General features: G+C 44.0%; 1 protein-coding gene across 7 annotated transcripts in view; it reads left to right on the top strand.

Annotated features, from left to right (window-relative positions):
• The window catches only part of LOC138525572 (uncharacterized), a 1,145,196-nt gene that overhangs the window by 918,624 nt on the left and 207,634 nt on the right, over positions 1-18,938 (top strand). For all 7 annotated transcript variants that reach the window (XM_069635615.1, XM_069635611.1, XM_069635616.1 and 4 more), the window contains one exon: positions 5,627-5,725. In XM_069635615.1, the coding sequence (XP_069491716.1) occupies positions 5,627-5,725 (99 nt within the window). The remainder of the gene's footprint in view (positions 1-5,626; positions 5,726-18,938) is intronic.

Genomic DNA, 18,938 nt, shown 5'->3' with positions numbered 1-18,938 from the left:
AAGTTTAGTCATCAACTCTAAACCAGATCTGGGCATTATTAAATTCAGACATATCACCATTGCTGTTTTTCTCATATTTGTTATGAATTATGCTACCTGAAGGATTGATCCTTGCCTGTCATGTCTCTTTTGGACATGTCTCTTTAAAACCGTGGTTCCCTGAGTTGAAGACATCAACAAGTCACTTTTTAGTTCATGATGTGGAGTCCGAGCGCTAATAAAAAAGGCCTTGGCCTAACCCTTCCTTAAGCAGACACAAACTGTTGGTCTTTTTGCCAATTCTCACTCCAGTACTAATCTACTATTACAGGAAGTTGTTGGAGAAGATAGACTTCCCAAAGCTTGGAAAATATCTGGAAAAGACTGGCTTCCGCCCAGCTTAAGAGATGGTCATGTAACTGCATCTGCTGTTGGTGACAGATAGATTGCTGATGCACATGTACAGAGGATGTATTCCAGCTCTTGTCATGTTGGACTTGACAGTGGGGCAGCCTTTGACAAATTGATGATGGAAGGTTGCTGGCCAACACTGAGGAATTGCCAAGGCCTGCGGCAACCATTCTTCAAGCATCTAATGCATCTTTTGCTTGCGAGTCCTGTCCCTAATGGAAGGATCAATTCTCTCCCCTTTGCTGTGAAGTATAGGTTCCAAGCTTCTGGGCAATATTAAGGCATCTCCTTAGTATCAGAAGGCCAATATCAGTTGGCTGGTGATATTGAGATACATGTCTCTTTTCAAATCTCCTCTGAGACAGACCTAGAATCCCTGAAGCTCTGCATTACACAGTTACCATCGATCTGGATGGTGGCCAACAGGCTAAAACTGCTGATTTGTTAGAAAAGTCCAAAATAATGCAAGTGCAACCTCTTCATACCAGTGTGCCATCTCGAGGTGTTTTACGATGAGACCATTAAAAAGCAATCACATTATGCCACAATGGTTTGGGATGGATAACTTTATCTTTGTAGAATCTGAGTGTTTCGCTCTCTGATGTCATCTGTAGACCGGGAATCATTGATCCACACATCATTATAATTGACTTGGACTATTAATACAAGCTCAATGCAAAGACATGCATGCGCCTAACACTGAAGTGACAGGGTTAACAGGTCTCCGCATAGTGCCTTCCTCCTATCCCCCCTTAAACGACCTGCACTGATGATCAGTATTTTTCTGCCTGAATCAAGATCTGACCATCATGACATATAAAGCATTGCAGGGGCAAGTGACATTCTATCTGCTGTCTGTTGAGGTACACCATAGGGCAAATGCACACAAAGTATGGTCATCAAAGGGGATGCAGCCCACTGTGCCCAGGGTACTTCATCCAGTGCTTAGAGGTTGTGCATTCTCTAGTGCTTTAGAATGCGCACTGCCACTGTTCTTTTTCCTGACTCCTTTCAATAGTAAAATGAAATTAACATGATATACTTACTGCAGATGCAACTAGACAAAATCACACCTCAAGTGAAAGCTGTTAGTGACTCAACTCATTAATAGATCTATGCAGTTTAGACATGCATCCTTCCACCTGGTGTGTGTTATAATATTCAAACCACAGGTATCAGAAGCCTGCTCTGCAGTCGTTACAGGAAATGGTGCCAATCCAAAACTAAAATTGCCATTGATTTTCAGATATACTGAAAAAATCCAAAGCCAAGGATAGTGCCTTAGAAGCTAAATGGAGGATAAAGCTCAAACAGGCTGAGCAAGCAAAAATTAGTTCTGTCTAATCCTTTTTGTAGATAAAAAAATGTAAGTTCCACTTTGAGATGAGACACACTATAGCAATCACAAATGGGCCACCCAACATGGCCACCCTTCTCAATAAATGTGAATAAAGATCGCCAACCTTTTGTGAGAGGAAAATCTCCAACATAAAGTCATGTCCCTGTGTAAATAAGACCCATATTGTCAGCTTGATTATCTTTGTCCCTGTTTTCTTTAACTCTCTCTGTTAGCCTCCTTTCACCGTTCACCTTTCATTTGACCATCCACCACTTCGGATTCCAGTTTTTCTCATAGGCTCGCCTCCATCAAATCCACTGCTTCAACAGCGGATCCCATGCCCCTTCAGTTTTCCTGCTATTTCCTGAACTTTTTGACAACTACCTCTTTAACATCGGTAACTCCTTTAATTAAGGTGAACTCACTTCCAGCTTCAAACACGTTGTATTCTGCCCCACCTCAAAAGATCCAGTATAGGTTCAGTTTCCTCAAAAGGATTCATCGCATCCTTATCCATTCCCAGGCATCAAAATTCCTGGGGTTTCGAGCCACTCAACAACTTCAGGATTTCCTCTTGAGCCAATGTTTCCTAGGTGATCTACAACCTGGTTCCAACTTGGACATGGGAAAGATGCACCCCTCTTCTCCCTCTAGGATGACACAATGATGGCGGCAGATAAAGGCAAGCCAATCCATCTGTGCCTGTAAGACCAATGCAATGCCTTCAACACAGTAGACCATGGTATTCTGCTTGATCATCGAAGCTCTGTCACCCATGCAGACATCTCACCTATCAGCTAGTTTGTTTCCTTTCTCTTGGACAGAACAAAGCAAATCCACTGTGGCATGCATACTGCCCCATCTCCTCTCTCATCAGCGGTGTACACCTCCTTAACTTAGATATGTGTCTCCTTTTCTGTTTGTTGTCATATCATCCGTAGGCAGAAGACTTGCAAATCTACCTTCACATCTCTTACTTCCCTGCCCAAGTTCACACTCTGGAATCCTGTTTGAAATGTATTCATGAATGCATTTCTTCCATCTGGCATAAGTTCGACCAAACTGAAACAGAAATCATGACACTTGAGCCCCAAGTGTTCTTCCTTTCATCCCCTTGTTCTTACTCTCCCCTCATTCCTATCTTCTCTTCCCGTCTTACCCTCCCTGTTCAGAACACTGGGCATTTAGATGAAATCAGCCTCTACAGCAAAATGGAAAAATATGCAATTTTTATGTTTTTGTTTATCTATTTTATAACGCGCTTAATACCTGAGTTCGGTTTCTAAGTGCGGATCTAGGATTCAAACCTCTGTTTCTCTGCGTGGTCTTGATTCAAAGCCCCGAAGGTTGCCCTTGTGCTATTGTCTCTCCTTCTCTCCTCCCATTGCAGACCTTGCAAAGAAGGCCCACTTTCAGCTACACCTCCTCAGAGGCATTCTCCCTTTCCTCACCTTCCCCCCAGAAGCTCCACGTCTCCAGAGCTCTGGTCCTCCCTAGGGTGGACAACTAAAACAGCCTCTTCCTCAATCTTCCTTCATGAATGCCTTTGGTCCCTTCAACTAATCCAGCATAGGACTGCAAGACTTATCCTTGGCCTGAAGCCCAAGGACTGCATCTCTCCAGCCCTAAAATCTCTCCACTGGCTCCTGGTTGCTGCTAGGAACAAGTTCAAAACTCTCTGCATCATCTACAAAGCTTTCTGGAGCATGGGACACCGCTACATCCAACTCTCTCTTCCTAAATACCTGCCTGCTAGAACCCTTTGGTCTTCTAGCTCCAACACTCTGCAGATCAAACAGTTCTCTAAGCAGAGAAGGGGGTAGATCTCTCTCCACAGGGGCCTCCCCCTGGAAGGGCCTCCCTGCCCCTCTCAGGCTTCAGCTAGATATCCTTAAGTTCTGAAAGCTCCTCAAGACCCTCCTTTTCTCTTATTTCTTCCCTCTCCCCCTCCCCTGCTAACTCCCCCTGTTGCCGTAATGACTGGCTGCCTGGTTCCCTCTGAGTTCTACAGGGCACCAGACCCCCCACCCAGTCCACCCCTCTCCTCGCATTTAGCATGTGGGCCCTGACCCTGTGCATCCATGCAATTCCGTGGCACTTGCCCACCTGCCTATCCCCTGTGGCCCCCCTCCTCCACTGTCCCCTTTCTCTTGTAGTCTCTCCTCTTTACCCTTCACTTCCCTTTTCACCCTACCGGCCCTCCTCAGACTCTCTCTCGCACTTCTTGTTACTGCACTTGCACAATCATAATGTCACAAGGCCTAGTAGTACCTTTATTGTTATCTTCTCCCTTGTCCTCACCCTTTTTGTCTTGTTGTGCCTCGAAAAACCATTTGTTGTAAAGGCGCCTTACAAATAACCTATAAATAAAGTAAATACATTTTCAATTTGAAGAAACTGAAATTCATCCTCCCTTTCATTCCCTCTAGTCTCATTTGCATAGTATCTATAGCCCCAGTCAACTCTCAATTGGAATATAGCAACTCCCACTTTGCTAGCTTTCCCAACTCCTCCATCCACAAGCTGCAACTAGTCCAGAATACCCCTGTCCACCTCATAGACAATCTCTCTAAGAAACATCACATCTCTGAAGCCTGGGCCTCCCCCCCTCGCTGGCTCTGAGATCGGATTCTCTTTAAACCCCTCTGCCTAGTCCACGCAGCCTGCTACGCCATTGCTCCCTCCTACCTTATGCAAAAGATCCAGAACAACACTCTTAGGACCTCAGCCAAACTCCTACTTTCTATGCTCCATTGAAGGGAGAAGCGTCTTCAGTGTCTGAGGCCCCATGCACTAGAGTAGGCTGTCTCTTGACCCCTGTGCAGCGCCTAACCTTCTTTGCTGTCACAGACGTTTGAAATCTGTTCTCTTCCACAGCTCAGCTCTCCTGTTCTCTCCCACATGGGCTATAAACACCAGCGCCAAGGAAGGGCCTCACAGCGTGCGCTATCTCAATCATTTCTCTCACTCACCCACCCACTCACCTTTCCCTGCTGCAATTGGAGCAGACACATTCACAAGTCTCTAGACTCTGCTTCTTAAAATTAGAATGGTTATTTGCCCAGTACCAAAGAGATGTTCTATTTACACTGCTGAAGTGGGTACTGCATTGTTGCACTTGGGTGAAATCTGCATATCCCTTAGCCCTGATGCCCAGCTTCATCCCCTTGCACAATGTGCAAGAAATTCACACATTTGCTGATACGTGCAGAGAGGCAATTGCACATAAAGCATGCCTGCATGCACAAATCTTTAGAGCAACAATCTATGACTCCTTGGGGGTCATTTTAATGTGGGACATCATTTTCATTGAGGGGGACCACTTCTGTTTGCACTTAAATTCAAAAGGTCGCCTCTGTGCAAAATACATTTTTTAATAGAGGCAAAAATGCCTTAGTTACTACTCACCTTTCCACTATTTTGGTGGAAAATGTAAATGCTTCAAGCAAGTACGACTGGGGGTGTGGGGGGGGGGGGGGTTGCAATGGATTCCTATACAATCTGCCTGATTTTACCAGGTGGTAGTTTCAGGCAGATTCCATAGTAATACATGGCATTACCGCCAAAATGAAGATCTGTGCCGTATTTGTCTGTGGAGGTCAGACATGGCATGTCCACCCGCTCCTCATCTCCGCACGACAAATGTAGGAACCTGAAGCAGATCAGAAAAAGAGCCAGTAAACACTTTTGCATTCACTTTTTCTGGTTCGCTTCACCCAGAACATGATCCGCCCATATTTTTTGTGTAAACATTATCACTACGTGGCTTATCGCCTTGCCTATTTAGTCCTAGCTGATCCTGTGTTCCCTGATGCAGAGTATGTCAATGCAGGCTCCTCAGAGTCATTGGAAACCACTGATGGTAAATCATGATTTTTATTTCGCCCATTTTTGCAGCACTCCAGATGTCGGGAAAGCACATCCAACAGTGCCTTACCGATGTACCACGCACCCAGTAAGAGCCGTGACCTTCGATTCTCTATTATGACACCCCAGGTTTGTATGGTGAAACTCTGTTACTTGGTCTACAGTAAGAATGACATTATTATCTCCCTGTTTCCTCTCTCTCTCTTTTTCCATTGATTGCTTTGAATTGGTCTAGTCTTCATGTCAGGCGCAATGGCTGTTATTTGTAAGATTTTACATGCAGGTGTGAGTCTGTTAAAGGAGCGGTTCATGTTTATTTTATACAAGCAAGAAAAGTAGACATTTACAGAAAAAAACAGAAACTACTGCTCCGAGCACCCTTTAGTCCAAGCTCCTCCGCTGTACTCTTTCAAACTATGTCCAATTTGTACCATAGGTCTCTCAGGGATGTCATTTAGGGGTTGTCATGGGTCGCCCTTGTGACTCCTGAGGTCTCCCTTGCTACCCCTGTAAAAAAAAGTAGTTACATTTTTTTAGGGGTACCTAAAAAAATGTAACAACTTTTTTTTTTTAACAAATTGAAGCTCCTGGTCTGTGGCCAAGGCCATGTGGCTATTTGTTTCTAGAGTGGCTGGCTTTCTTGTTCAGGCTTCTTAAAAAAACAGGGGGTTCCACAAGTGTAACTCTTTGAGCAGTGACCCGAAATAAGAAAAAATAGGAATGACAAATTTGTCTTTCTGGAATTCTATACAATAATTGCTAGACTCATTAAAGGTTTAATTCAGGCACACTTCAGGGGGTGAGTCACTGATTTTAGTCTGTTCTTAATTACCTCAAATTTACAATGCAGGCAAAATCCTTCAAAAAGCACTTAAAGTAGAATAAGCATCCATTTCGGACTATGTATTTTCCTTTTCCGCAAGTTGCAGTTATAGCATGTTTTCTTCTGCGGATACATATGGTGATTCATTCTTGTTAATGTTAATGTTAATGTTAAAGGTCATTTGTACCGCGCACTATCACCACCGGAGTGGTCCCCTGGCGCTCTGGCGGCTCTGAAAGAGGGGGGGATGGTGGGTTAGTGGGTGGAGGCTGGAAAAGTGCAAGATTGCAGTGATGTGCTGTTGGCAGCCTCAGCCCGGTGGTTCCGTCGGCTGGGCCTGGGGTGTATGCGGCCGGTAGTTGTCGTGTGCTGATGTGCGAGTCTATGTGTTTTTTTGTTTTGTTGTTGCAGTGTAGTGAAGTTCATGCGGTTTGCTGCGCTAGAGGTTTGTGGTTGTGTTTGGTTTGGAGTTTGAGAAGTGTATGCAGAGAAGGAAATAGTTAATGGTATTCGTTAGTCATCTCTATCCTGGACTGAAACCGGTTGGGCTCGTGTAATCTTACCCGATGGGATGCTTGTACACCCTGAGCCTCAGGAGGTACGTGCCCGATTTTCCATTCGAGGCCGTTTGAGGATCTATCTGTCCCCTCCGCCCGCTCCCTTAATAACCTTGCATGCTCCTCCCCCCCTCCACATGACTAGCGCCGCTGCTATTGTCCATACACCCGGTTGTGTGGTGATTGGTGGTATCTTGTCTGTTCCACAGCCTCGTGGGACCTAGTTGTGGCTGTGAGGGCGATGGGGGATGGTAAGGGTTGGCTGGAGTAGTTGTATCCGTTTCTCTGGGTCTCGCGGGTGGACCCCTGTGTCCAGCGTCAGCCCTGCTGGTGCCCAGGGTACTTCTGTCGGTTCTAGCGGTTTGTCACTGTCCTTTTTTGATGATTCGTTTGTCTTATTGTTGTTTCGGTTTTAGTCTCCGGTGTTGAAGAGGTAGGTTTTTAGTAATTTTCTGAATTTAAGGTGGCCTTTGGTGTTCCTTATCAATTTTGGGATGTTGTTCCAGGTTTTCGCGGCTAAGTGGTAGAAAGCGGTGCCTCCGAGTTTCTTCTTGATGTAAGGTTTTTGTTCCAGTCGGATTTCGTTGGTTGACCTGAGTGGTCTCGTTGGCTTGTAGATTGTTATTTTTTTTTGTAGGAATTCGGCTCCTTGTCCGCTGATTGCCCTGTGCGTTATGCACATTGTTTTGAAGATGATACGCTGTTTTACTGGGAGCCAGTGTAGTGTTTTTAGGGCCGGGGTGATGTGGTCTCTTCTGGATAGTTTGAGGAGTAGTCTGGCTGCAGTGTTTTGGATCCGTTGTAGCTTCTTCAGTAGGTATTCCGGTATACCGAGGTAGAGGCTGTTTGCATAGTCGATACTTGACATGATGAGGCCGACGATGGTGAGTGTTTTGTGTGTGAAGGAGAGGAAAGGTAGTATTTTTCTTGCCGTGTGGAGGAGGAAGAAGCATTTCTTGACTGTTGCGTTTATTTGCGGTTCTAAGGTTAGGGTGTTGTCCATCAGGACGCCCAGATTTTTTACTACCTTAGATGGTGATGGTATAGATCCCATTTCCGTTGGCCACGGGATGGCGGTTTCCTTCTCTTGGTCTTTGGATATGATCATGATTTCTGTTTTTCCTGGGTTGATTTTCAGGTTGTTGGCATTCATCCAGTTGAAGACTTCTTTTAGACAGTCGGTTAGGTTTCAATGATCGGCTTGGGTGTCTTCGATCTTGTAGATGATTTGAGTGTCGTCTGCATAGTTGTAGCATTTGATGTTGCGTTTCTTGAAGATTCTGATACAGGGGTTTGGTAGATGTTGAAGTACAATGGAGATAGTGAGGATCCTTGTGGTACTCCACAGTCGTTGACTCGTGGGGTGGATTTGAAGGGTTTGATCCAGACGGTTTCAGTTCTGTCTGCTAGGAATGATTTAGTCCAGCGTAGCGCTGTGTCTGTTATGCCTATGTCTTCTAGTCTTTTGGTTAGGGTGTCATGGCTAACTGTGTCGAAGGCTGCTGAGAGGTCGAGCAGGATAAGGGCAGATGTTGTGTTGGAGTCTGCGTTTGTTTTTAGGTCATCCCAGATGGATAGTAGTGCTGTTTCTGTACCTCTTGTGGGTCTGAAGCCGACTTGAGCTTGGTCTAGCAGGTGGTGTTCTTCAACGTATTCTTGGGTTAGTTTGTATACGTAGGTTTCGAGGAGTTTGGCTGGGTAGGGGATGTTGGAGATTGGTCTGTAGTTGGAGAGGTCATCTACGTCCCCGCTTGTGTTTTTCAGAAGTGGTTTGATGTAAGCCGATTTGAAGATCCTTGGTACTGTCCCTGTTGCCAGTGATAGATTTAGAAGGTTTCTGAAGTATTCTGCTGGTGTTCCTTGTCCGAGGATTGATTTGTAGATGTCCGGGGGGCAGGGATCCATCGGTGAGCCCGCTTTCTTGCTGTGTTTTATTAGCATTGCGAATGCCTCTGCTGATATTTGAGGGTAGTTATTGAGTTTGTGCTGCGGTTCTGATTTGGGTTCGTTTGGTTGTAAGTCACTGCTGGTTGGTCTCTGTTGGATGGTTTATCGGATGTCATTGATCTTCTTTTTGAAGTGGTCTGCAAGGTTGTTGCATAGTTTCTCCGAGGGGGTTGGGGTGTTGTCACAGCCTGGTGGGTTTCTCATTTCTTTAATGATACGGAACATTTCTTTTTGTGTGTTGGTGGCATTTGTGATTCTGTCATCATAATGCTTTCTCTTTGCCTTTTGAATTTCCTTCTTGTATGCGCGAATGTGCTTCTGGAACATTGTTTTTTTGTCTGGATTGTAATCTTTCCTCCATTCAGTTTCCATCTTTTTGTTCTCCTTTTTCATGGTGCTTAGTAGTGGGGTAAACCATTTTGCCATTGCTCTTTTTTTTGATGGTGTGAATGGTTTTTCTGGGGCCATCTTGTCGATTGTATCTGCAATCCATTTGTGTAGTATCTCCGCTTTCCCGTCTAGGTCAGCTAGGTCTAGTTCTGTTGTTGAGGGCTTGGTTAACTCCAGTTGTTCGAATAGGTTGCCTTTTTTGACGTCTTTCCAGTTTCTTTTTGTGGCGGCTGTGAGTTTGGGAGGTTGGATGTAGACTTGAGTAGGCAGAGTGATTACGAATGGGATGATGAGATGGTCACTCCACAGTATTTGTATCGGCGGTGCCATGGTGATGAGTTTTTCCTCTGCGAATATTGCGTCCAAGGTGTGTCCTGCCGAGTGAGTTGCCCCTTTTACTAGTTGTCGTAGTTTCATGGTGGCGAGTTGTTCAATCAGTGAGTTTTGGGAGTTGGCATGACTGTCTTCGAACAAGATGTTGAAATCCCCCAGTATGATTAGGTGTTCGTGGTTGATGGCTATGTTGGTTATGGCTTCTATGAAGTTGTCGACGAAGAATGCATCATAAGTTGGGGGTCTGTACACCAGGATGAATGTTATGTTGGTTTTTGGGCTAGTTGTTAGGTGTATGACCATGGACTCGCAGTTGGGGATGTTGAGTGGTTCGTCTGTTCTTATTGTTAGCTGCTCTTTAAATGCTATTGCGATGCCTCCTCCTTTTCTGTTTTTCCTGTTTATTTGAAGGCATTTAAAGTTTGCTGGGAGGCAGCTTTGGAGTGATTTTGTAGTTGTCGTCCAGCCAAGTTTCTGTGATGAAGAGGATGTCGATGCCGTTGTCGTCGAGTAGGTCGAAGATCTCTGTAGAGTGTTTTGACATGGATCTTGCATTTATTAGATTGCAGTGGAGTTTAGAGGTGTAGCTTGGTTTGCCTTTTTTTGTTAGGGTCGTTTTCTGATCTTGTTCAGGAGCAGGTTTCGGGTTGTCAGCGTTCTCAAGTAGTACTTCTAGGTTTAGCCTAGGGTTTTTGTTTTCATCTGGTTCCTCTTCCAGGGGACATGGTTGTGGGTTGGGGGTTCTTCTTGCTTTGGTGATGTATGGTGTTATCGCTTCAGTTGTGCGCATGTTGTATCTGGTGGAGTTTGTCATTCTTCGTGATGTTGGTAGGTTGTTCAGTGTAGTTGGTTTTGGCGTCACGTTGTTTTGATCTGGTGAGTAGGTCTCAGTGAGGTATGGAGTTAGGTAAAGGGATTTGTCTCTTCTTTCAGTGTTGGTCCGATCTTTGAACCTGTCTGTGGGGGTGTGTTCTGTTGTTGCGGTTCTTAGTTGAAGTTTCGGGGTGTTTGTTCTTTCTTCTCTTCTTTCCCTCTGGGTGGGTCGTTTGCGCGGCATTGTACGATTCTGAGTTGTTTTAGTTTAGTTGTTGTTACAGTGATTGTGTAACCATATTTTTCATAGTGTACTTAGAAACAATGCTATGTAATGCCACTTGCTGTTTTGTCAAGTGGTAAACAGTCGTGTTCCATCGCTTACTGTGATGTCACTTCGGGGTGGGGTCAAATTACATCACTTCATGTGATGTCATCAGGGGTCAAGGGTCATGTGATGTCACTTCCACTACCCCAGGCATTTTGGTGAAATGATGTTCCTGAGGTCTCTCAGTCTCCAATACATCTTGCCCTTTCCTGCACTGCAGTGGACCTCCCGTGGCTGAGTCAAATGACGATGAACTGACCTTGTCCCAGTTCCAGTGACCTAGTAAAACATCTGCCCCTCTTGATTCCCCCGAATCTAAAGCAGGAGAGAGAAGGTGATAGCTTAGGCATAGGGTGAATTTAAGGGTGGGATAATACTTATCTCTCTGCCATTAATAGAATCATGACTGTCTGTCAATTCCTAGGACTAATCAGTATTCTAAGAATTGGCACAGAGGCTCTTCTTATACATATTTCTAAGCTTTGAAACCACATTCTTTGAAGCAACCACTAGGCTTGCAATAATCGATCAAGAGTATCCAAAGAACATCTACCAGCAGGTACCGGGCCTGTGTGGGCTATTATGGTGTGGTAAACACCATGTCTGCTCATTATGCTACCATGTGAAGCATGGTGTACATGACTCCCTGGACCTGTGGATGAAGAAACACATCTGTCCCAATGCTTCCGGGTCTAGTTTCCAACCGAAGAACACCGGAAGTTGGGCATTGAGTTGGGATGCAAAGAGGTGCAAAGAGATATATCCTAAAAGGACCCCATATATTTGGAAGGGTGTGAAACACAGCTGTTGATAAATGCCAGTCTGCAGGATCCAGCCAATGTTGAGAGCACCAGTACGAAAACACATTGGACAATTCGGAATAAAGTCAGCTTGAACCTTCAATTGCCGGGGCCGACATAAATCCCAAAAGGTCAGTGCCAGTTCTGAAAGGTCTTTGGATTTTTGTACCACCTTGTTTATTGATATAACAAACCGCTGACTGGCTGTCCATTTGTACTGCACAGGACCCTACAAGCATCTCTAAAGAATTCATGTACCTGCCAGAATCCTCATGTGATGGACTTCCTTTGGAAACCCCAACATAGCTCACTCCCCACCTGCTGAGGCTGACATCTGATTCTAAGACAAGACTCAGGGCGGAAGCAAAACTTCCCCTTCTGTTCCATCCCTCTATGTGTTGGAGCCACCATTTCAACTCGCTGCATGCTTCTGGAGAAAGTGGTACCCAGGTGGAGTAGTCACAGGGCTTTAAGTGGGCCGGGGCTAGCTGGGGCAGATCTCTGGCAGTCTCCAAAAACTTCTCCCGAGCCGGGGCTCTGCCAGGGCTACCATATGTCCCCAACTAGTCCTAGTCAGTAACCACGCCAGCTCGAAGTCTCTCGTGCATGCACAGGGCTTCAGGGAACAGCATAAAGTCTTGGATTTGATCTGGTGACATGAATATGGCAGAGAGGGGGGTGTTTACATGTTGCAGCGTGTGAAAAGACTGCCTGGCAGAGGTCAGTGCCACATTACAGGAACAAAACGGAAAGGTGTACGCACGTCAGAAATGCACACACAAAATGCTAGGGAATAACACAGCTCTATCCCTGGTGGGCCTTGAATGTATATTGATTGTGGCCTGGTTGGAAGAGAAATGCTAGGCTTTGACCTGAAGGACATTTCAAATAAAGACCCTGGTTGATCAAACGTGTTAATAGCAGAACTAAGTTGATCCTGAAAGTGCAATGTCCAGCCAATTTCTTGCAAACGTTATTTGTGCTATCAGCAAATGTGAAGCCTCCACTCATGTTACATGTTTTTGGGTGCCAGCCCTCCCCCAATCCATTGTGGAATGGCTATATATAGGAGGAAAGGTAAAGCACAAAGTCAGAGCTTAGAAGAGTCTTTCAGGAAGCCAGGCCAGCCAATGTTAATTGAGCAAATGTCTAGGTGAGCTGAAGCATTTCTTGCAGGTAAGTAAAAGTCTTGCACAATGTTTTAGAAATCTTTGTAGAAAAATAGAATCACTGTATGGCCACAATCTGGGAGGCTTGTGAGGGTAAAAGCTGCAAGCAACTCTGCAAAAGCAACCAAGACAAGTCTCAATTGAGAACAAGTAAGGCTACACAACAAGAGGTAAGTCCCCTTAGTTTACAGTACCTTTGGTTAGGTGAAATGGGTTCCAGCTGGCTTCTGTTCCTGTGTAGGTCTGCAGATCCTGTTGTTCCTATCCCTCAGTCGTGGGGACAAGAGGGAGGACGTCTGGGTACTCCTGCACTCAAAATTGAAGGTCAGCGGCAGCGATGGGAACACTTCAAATCTGCTGCACTTTGCGGTTTCAGCTCCTTGCGTCTATAGCAAATAGCACCACTCCGGTCTCTCGGATACCACTCTAGACTTTCCTCGCATCTGGGGCACAGCTCTCTGTTGAGGTGGCTCAGGCTTGGTCAGTCCTGCTTCATGGGAGTCCAGAGGAACTTCCTGAAGCTCGGGTCTGACTTAAAGACGACACACTCGATTCTGGTGTTCTTCCCCCTGGCAATCGGTTCCTGCAGCAGCAATGGAAGTACAGCCAGCTCCGAGGGGATTTACAGATGAGCTCGTCTTGGGGTCGATTGGTCCCACCAACCCAAGGGGAGAAGTCATCCTTGCAGGGCTTCTCTAGTCAAGACGAATTCAGAGCTTCAGCACAGCAGCAGGGCTTCACTGGGCAAACCAACGGTCCAGGAGTTGCAGCAGGTGTCTCTTCGAAGTTCTTCTTCGGATTCCTTTCTCCAGTGGTTGACTCTGCCTTCCAAGCCAAAAGCCTTGCTTTTTAGGCAGGTGTCTCCCATTCATTCACAGCCTAGCTGTCACTCACACAGCAGGGTGGCTGTCCTAAGAGGACAGCCCTCCAGTCAATCACCCTTGGGTGCATTCCTGACACCAAGGAGACTAAGCACAGGGAGTTTCAGGCACCTCCCTTGCTTCCTGCCCTGCTAGACACGCTGAAGCCAGAGGCAGGCTTCACTCGTGACTCCCGCCAAAGACTAAATGAACAAAGGGACCAAACCTGGTTTGGCGCGCAGAGTAAATCTCAAAAAGGACTGTTCAAACAAGAAATGGCGAAAAAAGAAGACCGGGTCCATTTTGCAAATCTAAGAGACTTCCCTGTGCAACTGCACTGTAGGTGCTGTGTGTCACAATGTAAAGATGATACCTATGGAGTTTGTCAGACTCCAAAGTCAAAAGAAACAGAGAGCCCAAATCACAGAAAATACATGAGAGAGTGGGAAAAAGATCTCACTCTCTCCAGATTAGAAATTAAAAGTCCTAAAGTCCAGAAAAAAGAGCAGGCACTCTCTAAGGTAGAAGGGAATTGGAACATTTCTGAGAATTCTCCCTAACACCTAGGCTAGGCTTTCCAGCGCTTGCCAAATTGCAAAGCATCTGCCTATTTATTTAATGCAATTCAAAATCAAGAAGCATATTAGATAAATGAGAATAACCGGGGGTGCGAAGAAAGCAATGTATAGATGAAAGGTAAGGTCTCTTGAATGTAACGTGCAGATGCATGCTATCCATAATGTTAGGATCAACATGGTCAAATTGACCAGTTTATGGTGTGTTTTCATATATTTTGGTAGCGTTTTATGTTGTTGCCAATGTTTGTCTTTGTGGTATTCATTGTGCTCTTTGAGCTATAGTAGAACCTCAACTACTTTGTTGAAGTCAAAGAGTTCTTGACAATTTCTTTTGTCTATTTTGGTACTCTGTTGACTAACAGAGTAAAATATTTATTTAGTTTACGCCCTACTCGTAGAGCTTCAACATTTTCTTTGAGGTCTAATGGTAAATAAACAACTTTTTTACAAATCCTTCTAAGTAATCCTGACTGAAGCAATTTTGCAGTTTTGGGTTGTAATTGTACAATGGCTTGAAAAGGATGAGTTGATTGACTTATAATGCTCTCATATCAGTGACATTGCCCGAGAACATCGAGAAATGTGAATACTTCTACGTTTTTATTGGTGGCATGTGGTTGTCATTGAGATTATTATTTTGCAAAATAATAAGAGATCAGTTGAATAATATTTATCTTCTCCTGTTTGGTACAAGGCCAAATTAAGGAATTCCTATTGCTCCTTTTCCTCTATTTCAACTTCACTCTCTATTTCATAATCAATTGCACCCCCTAAAAGTCCAAATAAAAAGTATACATAGTACAACCACATATCTACTTCTTCAAGCATTTAGATAAAAATGCATGCAAAAGTTCAAGTATCAGTTAAGACATCAAGTTCAGATATAATTTCCTTTTTTTTAGTGCTGCCACTAGGTACAATGCAACAGTCCAACAAACAGGTGGGTTACTCTGATGTGATGAACTATCCATTGCATCACCCACACTCTCAATATTTAAGGATCGCCGTAGGTAATCAACGATTTTCTCTGAATTTCTTCATATATCTTAGAGAGAATCATAAAATGTTGAATAATTTCATACTCTCCTAATCAGCAATAAACCCCATCTCAAACATATCATACATCTATACAGTTTTTCTGCATTAGCTGCCATTCACTGCTGCCAAAGGAATAAATAACCTCACAGATGTTTTATTTTCTCTCGAGTTTTGCATTCTGATTTTCTTCTTTCTAAGAGTACTTTGGCAAATTGGCTCTAGTGCCCATTGCAATCTCTTTGGGGTTATTAAAGTAGCATTCCCTCCCAATATAAATTCCGATTTCACAAATTTCACGCACAAGATCTTGCAGATGGAAAATTGTGCCACATTGTTGTGCAATAACAATAACATTTTAGTTAACACATTTTGCCAAAGAGATAGCCAAAGTAGTATTGGTTAAATGGCTGCAGGACCCTCAATCCCTTGCTCGCAATGAACTATAGGTGTAGCCGTTGACCTTGCAACCCGAGGATGGAACACAAACAATTCTTCTGTACACCTTGCAATTTACTTTCATGAGCATGTCTCCTTATCACCGGACCATACTAGCCAATTCACATTGTCTTTGCTCCGTAAATCACAACTATCTGTCCAATAGTTTGAGCACCCATATTCTGTTTATATGGTAAGATACCTTGATTCTCTCATTCCTTCTTAATTGCCTGGTGTGAATGATGATCATTCCATTTACTTACACAGCTAAATTGGATGCCTAAATAGGGAAAACAATCACGTGACTCAAGTTTCGCTTCATTCACAGATATTAAGTTTGTTTAATCCTTCTCGTAGAGAAGGCCGTTTTATTAGACGTGTTAGCATTTACAATCAAAACATTTCCTTTTATATAACCAGTATATGGAATCACAAGTATATTTAAAGCTGTTGGGGTTCTTGCGGACAGTACTACATTGCCTCGCAGAGAAGAGTTTTCATATCTGTGTATCTATTTACCCGCCAGTCTAGCTACACCTGCTGTAACATCCTTAAACAATCCTGACAATATCCTTATGTAGAGGAAAAAGATCGTTGGCACTAGGAAACAGCCCTGGTGCAACTCATTTTTCAATTTGAAATTCTCTACTCAGTTCTCCTTTGTTCCCAAATATAACTCCATTGAAAGTGCCAGTGTGCAATTCCATCACTATATTCAGAAGCCCCTTAGGAACTTCCAAATGCGCCATGTACCCACACAGCAGTCCCCAATCAACATGATCAAAAGCTGCAGTGAGGTCCATAAAAGAAAGAAATAAAGGGATCCTCAATCCCTTGATGAACGGAAGTCCCTGATGAACAGAGCCCTACTTTGGTCAAAAGCCCAAGTGGGTATCACACAATATATGTCTTATATCGAACTATTCAATGAACCTGTTGTAAAAAAAAAAAAAAATTCAAAGAGCTTGGAAGTTCCTAAAACAATGTATAGTTGGTCTACACAATTCTGGGAAAGACCTGTCGCCATTTTTAAACAAGGGCACTAGTATGCCAATTTGTCATGTTGCAGGAAACTTACCCTGTTTCACAAATTAATAAAAAACAAGTTAAAGGTAACAATGAGACCCATTAATTTGTTTCTCTTTTTAGGTGGGCCCCAATTCCCCAGAACGTGGCTGAATCACCTTGTCTTAGTGCTTTTAAAACTGTTCCATACAAATCAACAACCATTGTTTTCCTTCTCTGTGTAAAAGAATTCTTATAGCTAGCCTTTGCAATACAAACTCTTTCCGACTCAAGTGCAGATAATAGCTCCTTGTGCATGCTCTTTCAGTCAGAGTGTAACCGTGTTTTTTTCTGTTTCCCTGTTATTCTCTTTTTCTCATGTTGGCTCTCATTTTGGCTCCCACAAAATCTATAATTTTGCAGAAGTTTGAGTCTCTTTCTTCATTAAAGTTATTTTCTATTAGGCACAGTCTGATTTCTTCACTACAAATCACTTTCATTTGTACCTGGCACACAGCGTCCACGGGATACACTGAACGTGGATTGGATTGTTTCCGAGCCATACTACAGTGTAATCCCGTGGATGCATGTACGTTCCTGCGTTTGTTCCCGGCGGGGGTGTGGCAGCCCCTTAGCCAATGAGGAGGCTCGAAATGGGGCAATCCCTGCTCTGAGCCTCCACACGGCTGGAGACTGCCATCGTCCCCTGCCGGGGATTCAGGTAAGTTTTTTCTTTCCCGACTCCTAACCCCTGCAAACTATCCCTACCCCGCCCTCTGTACCTCACATTACCTTCTTTTGTCTTCTTGTTCAGGAGCGAACGTGCTGGGATCACTTCAGTCCCCAGCGCGTCCGCTCCCGATGGCCACCATGGAACGGGAAAACGGACTCCGTTTTCCTTTTCCCGGCAGCCATTTTATTTGACTTTCTTTTTTTTTCTGTTCCGAAACGCTGCAGCATTTCGGAACAGAAAAAATGCTATTAGTTCCCTGGTCTAGCGGGCTGGGGTACTAATGGCAATAAGCCCCTCACAGCGGGCCAATAACGCCCAGGGTAATGCCCCTGATGCCTTTGTTAAGGTCCTCGCTACGCTTGGGCCCATAACTATGGGCCCCAGGGGCATTACCTTGGGCGGTATTGGCCCACTGTCTCAGGGCTTATTGCCACAATATATTATGCAAGGAGTTATCCATGCTTACAGACCATTTAATAAAGTCAAGCATGGTTCTTTTTCCAAGTGACCGGCATTGCAATCTCAGGTAGTTAAACATTTAGAATGTTATCCAAATGCCTACTCATTGAGAGTACCTCGGGGTCACTTTCTACCCAAATCATTATAATAATTCTATTAGGCCTCAGCCTATAACAAGCAACAAAATAATTCTATCATGCCCCAGCCTGTAACAGGCAACAGCAAATATTTAATTATCTTCTTTTGTTGAACGTGAAATTATCAAGGATATCAGCAAGCACTCTCCCATTTACTGATACTTAACCATATTCTATTCGGAAAGCCCACATCAACAAACCTGCATTGCACATGGTATAATCTTCACACCTAATAGGGTTAATGTTGTCCACCATGTCTACAAAGGAAGATCATCCCTCTCCCCTAATCTCATCCACGTCTATAATTATTGCATTTCTCTGCCTTGCAAGTTTGTTTTCAATATTATGTATTGTGTCAAATAGTATTCTTAATCTGGCTGCTTCCATTTCTTTGCCCAATTTTTCTTATTATAAAACTTCGCCAGTACACATAAACTCCATGTTCTTGTTCAAAACCTATTTTTCAGCCCACGTTTCTGAAATAATGAAATATCATATTGACTTAGTCCACTCATCCAGGGCCCTTAGTCTTATTTGAAAAAACAGCAAAGTTCCCAGTAATAAATGTGACCTTACTTTCTTTATAAAGAAACCTCCCTGTCTTCATTTCCTCTTTAACAAGAAATATTTGTCCAAAATAGAGCTGATTAGAAATATTACCCACAACTTTGATATTGCCATCCCGCAAATGTCTTTGTTCATCATTTCTAATTCACCAATTACTTGCAAAGTCTTTCCCATAGATCTCATCTAATACTGGAATTTCCTTCCCTGAGCCATTCCTTACGTCCTAACATCAATATAAAACATCTAAACCCTCCAATATGGAGAATGTGTTGCTTGTTTTGAGACATTGGGGCTCATTACAAGTTGGGCGGTGTGGGTATGACCGTATAATGCTGCATTACCGCACCAGCCAACTCTAAAGTTTGGCGGA

This window comes from Ambystoma mexicanum, chromosome 7p (assembly GCF_040938575.1).
Source record: "Ambystoma mexicanum isolate Mex_15411 chromosome 7p, UKY_AmexF1_1, whole genome shotgun sequence".
NCBI lineage: Eukaryota > Metazoa > Chordata > Amphibia > Caudata > Ambystomatidae > Ambystoma > Ambystoma mexicanum.
Note: the sequence above shows the minus strand (reverse complement) of the source record. Positions and strands in the feature narration are given on the sequence as shown.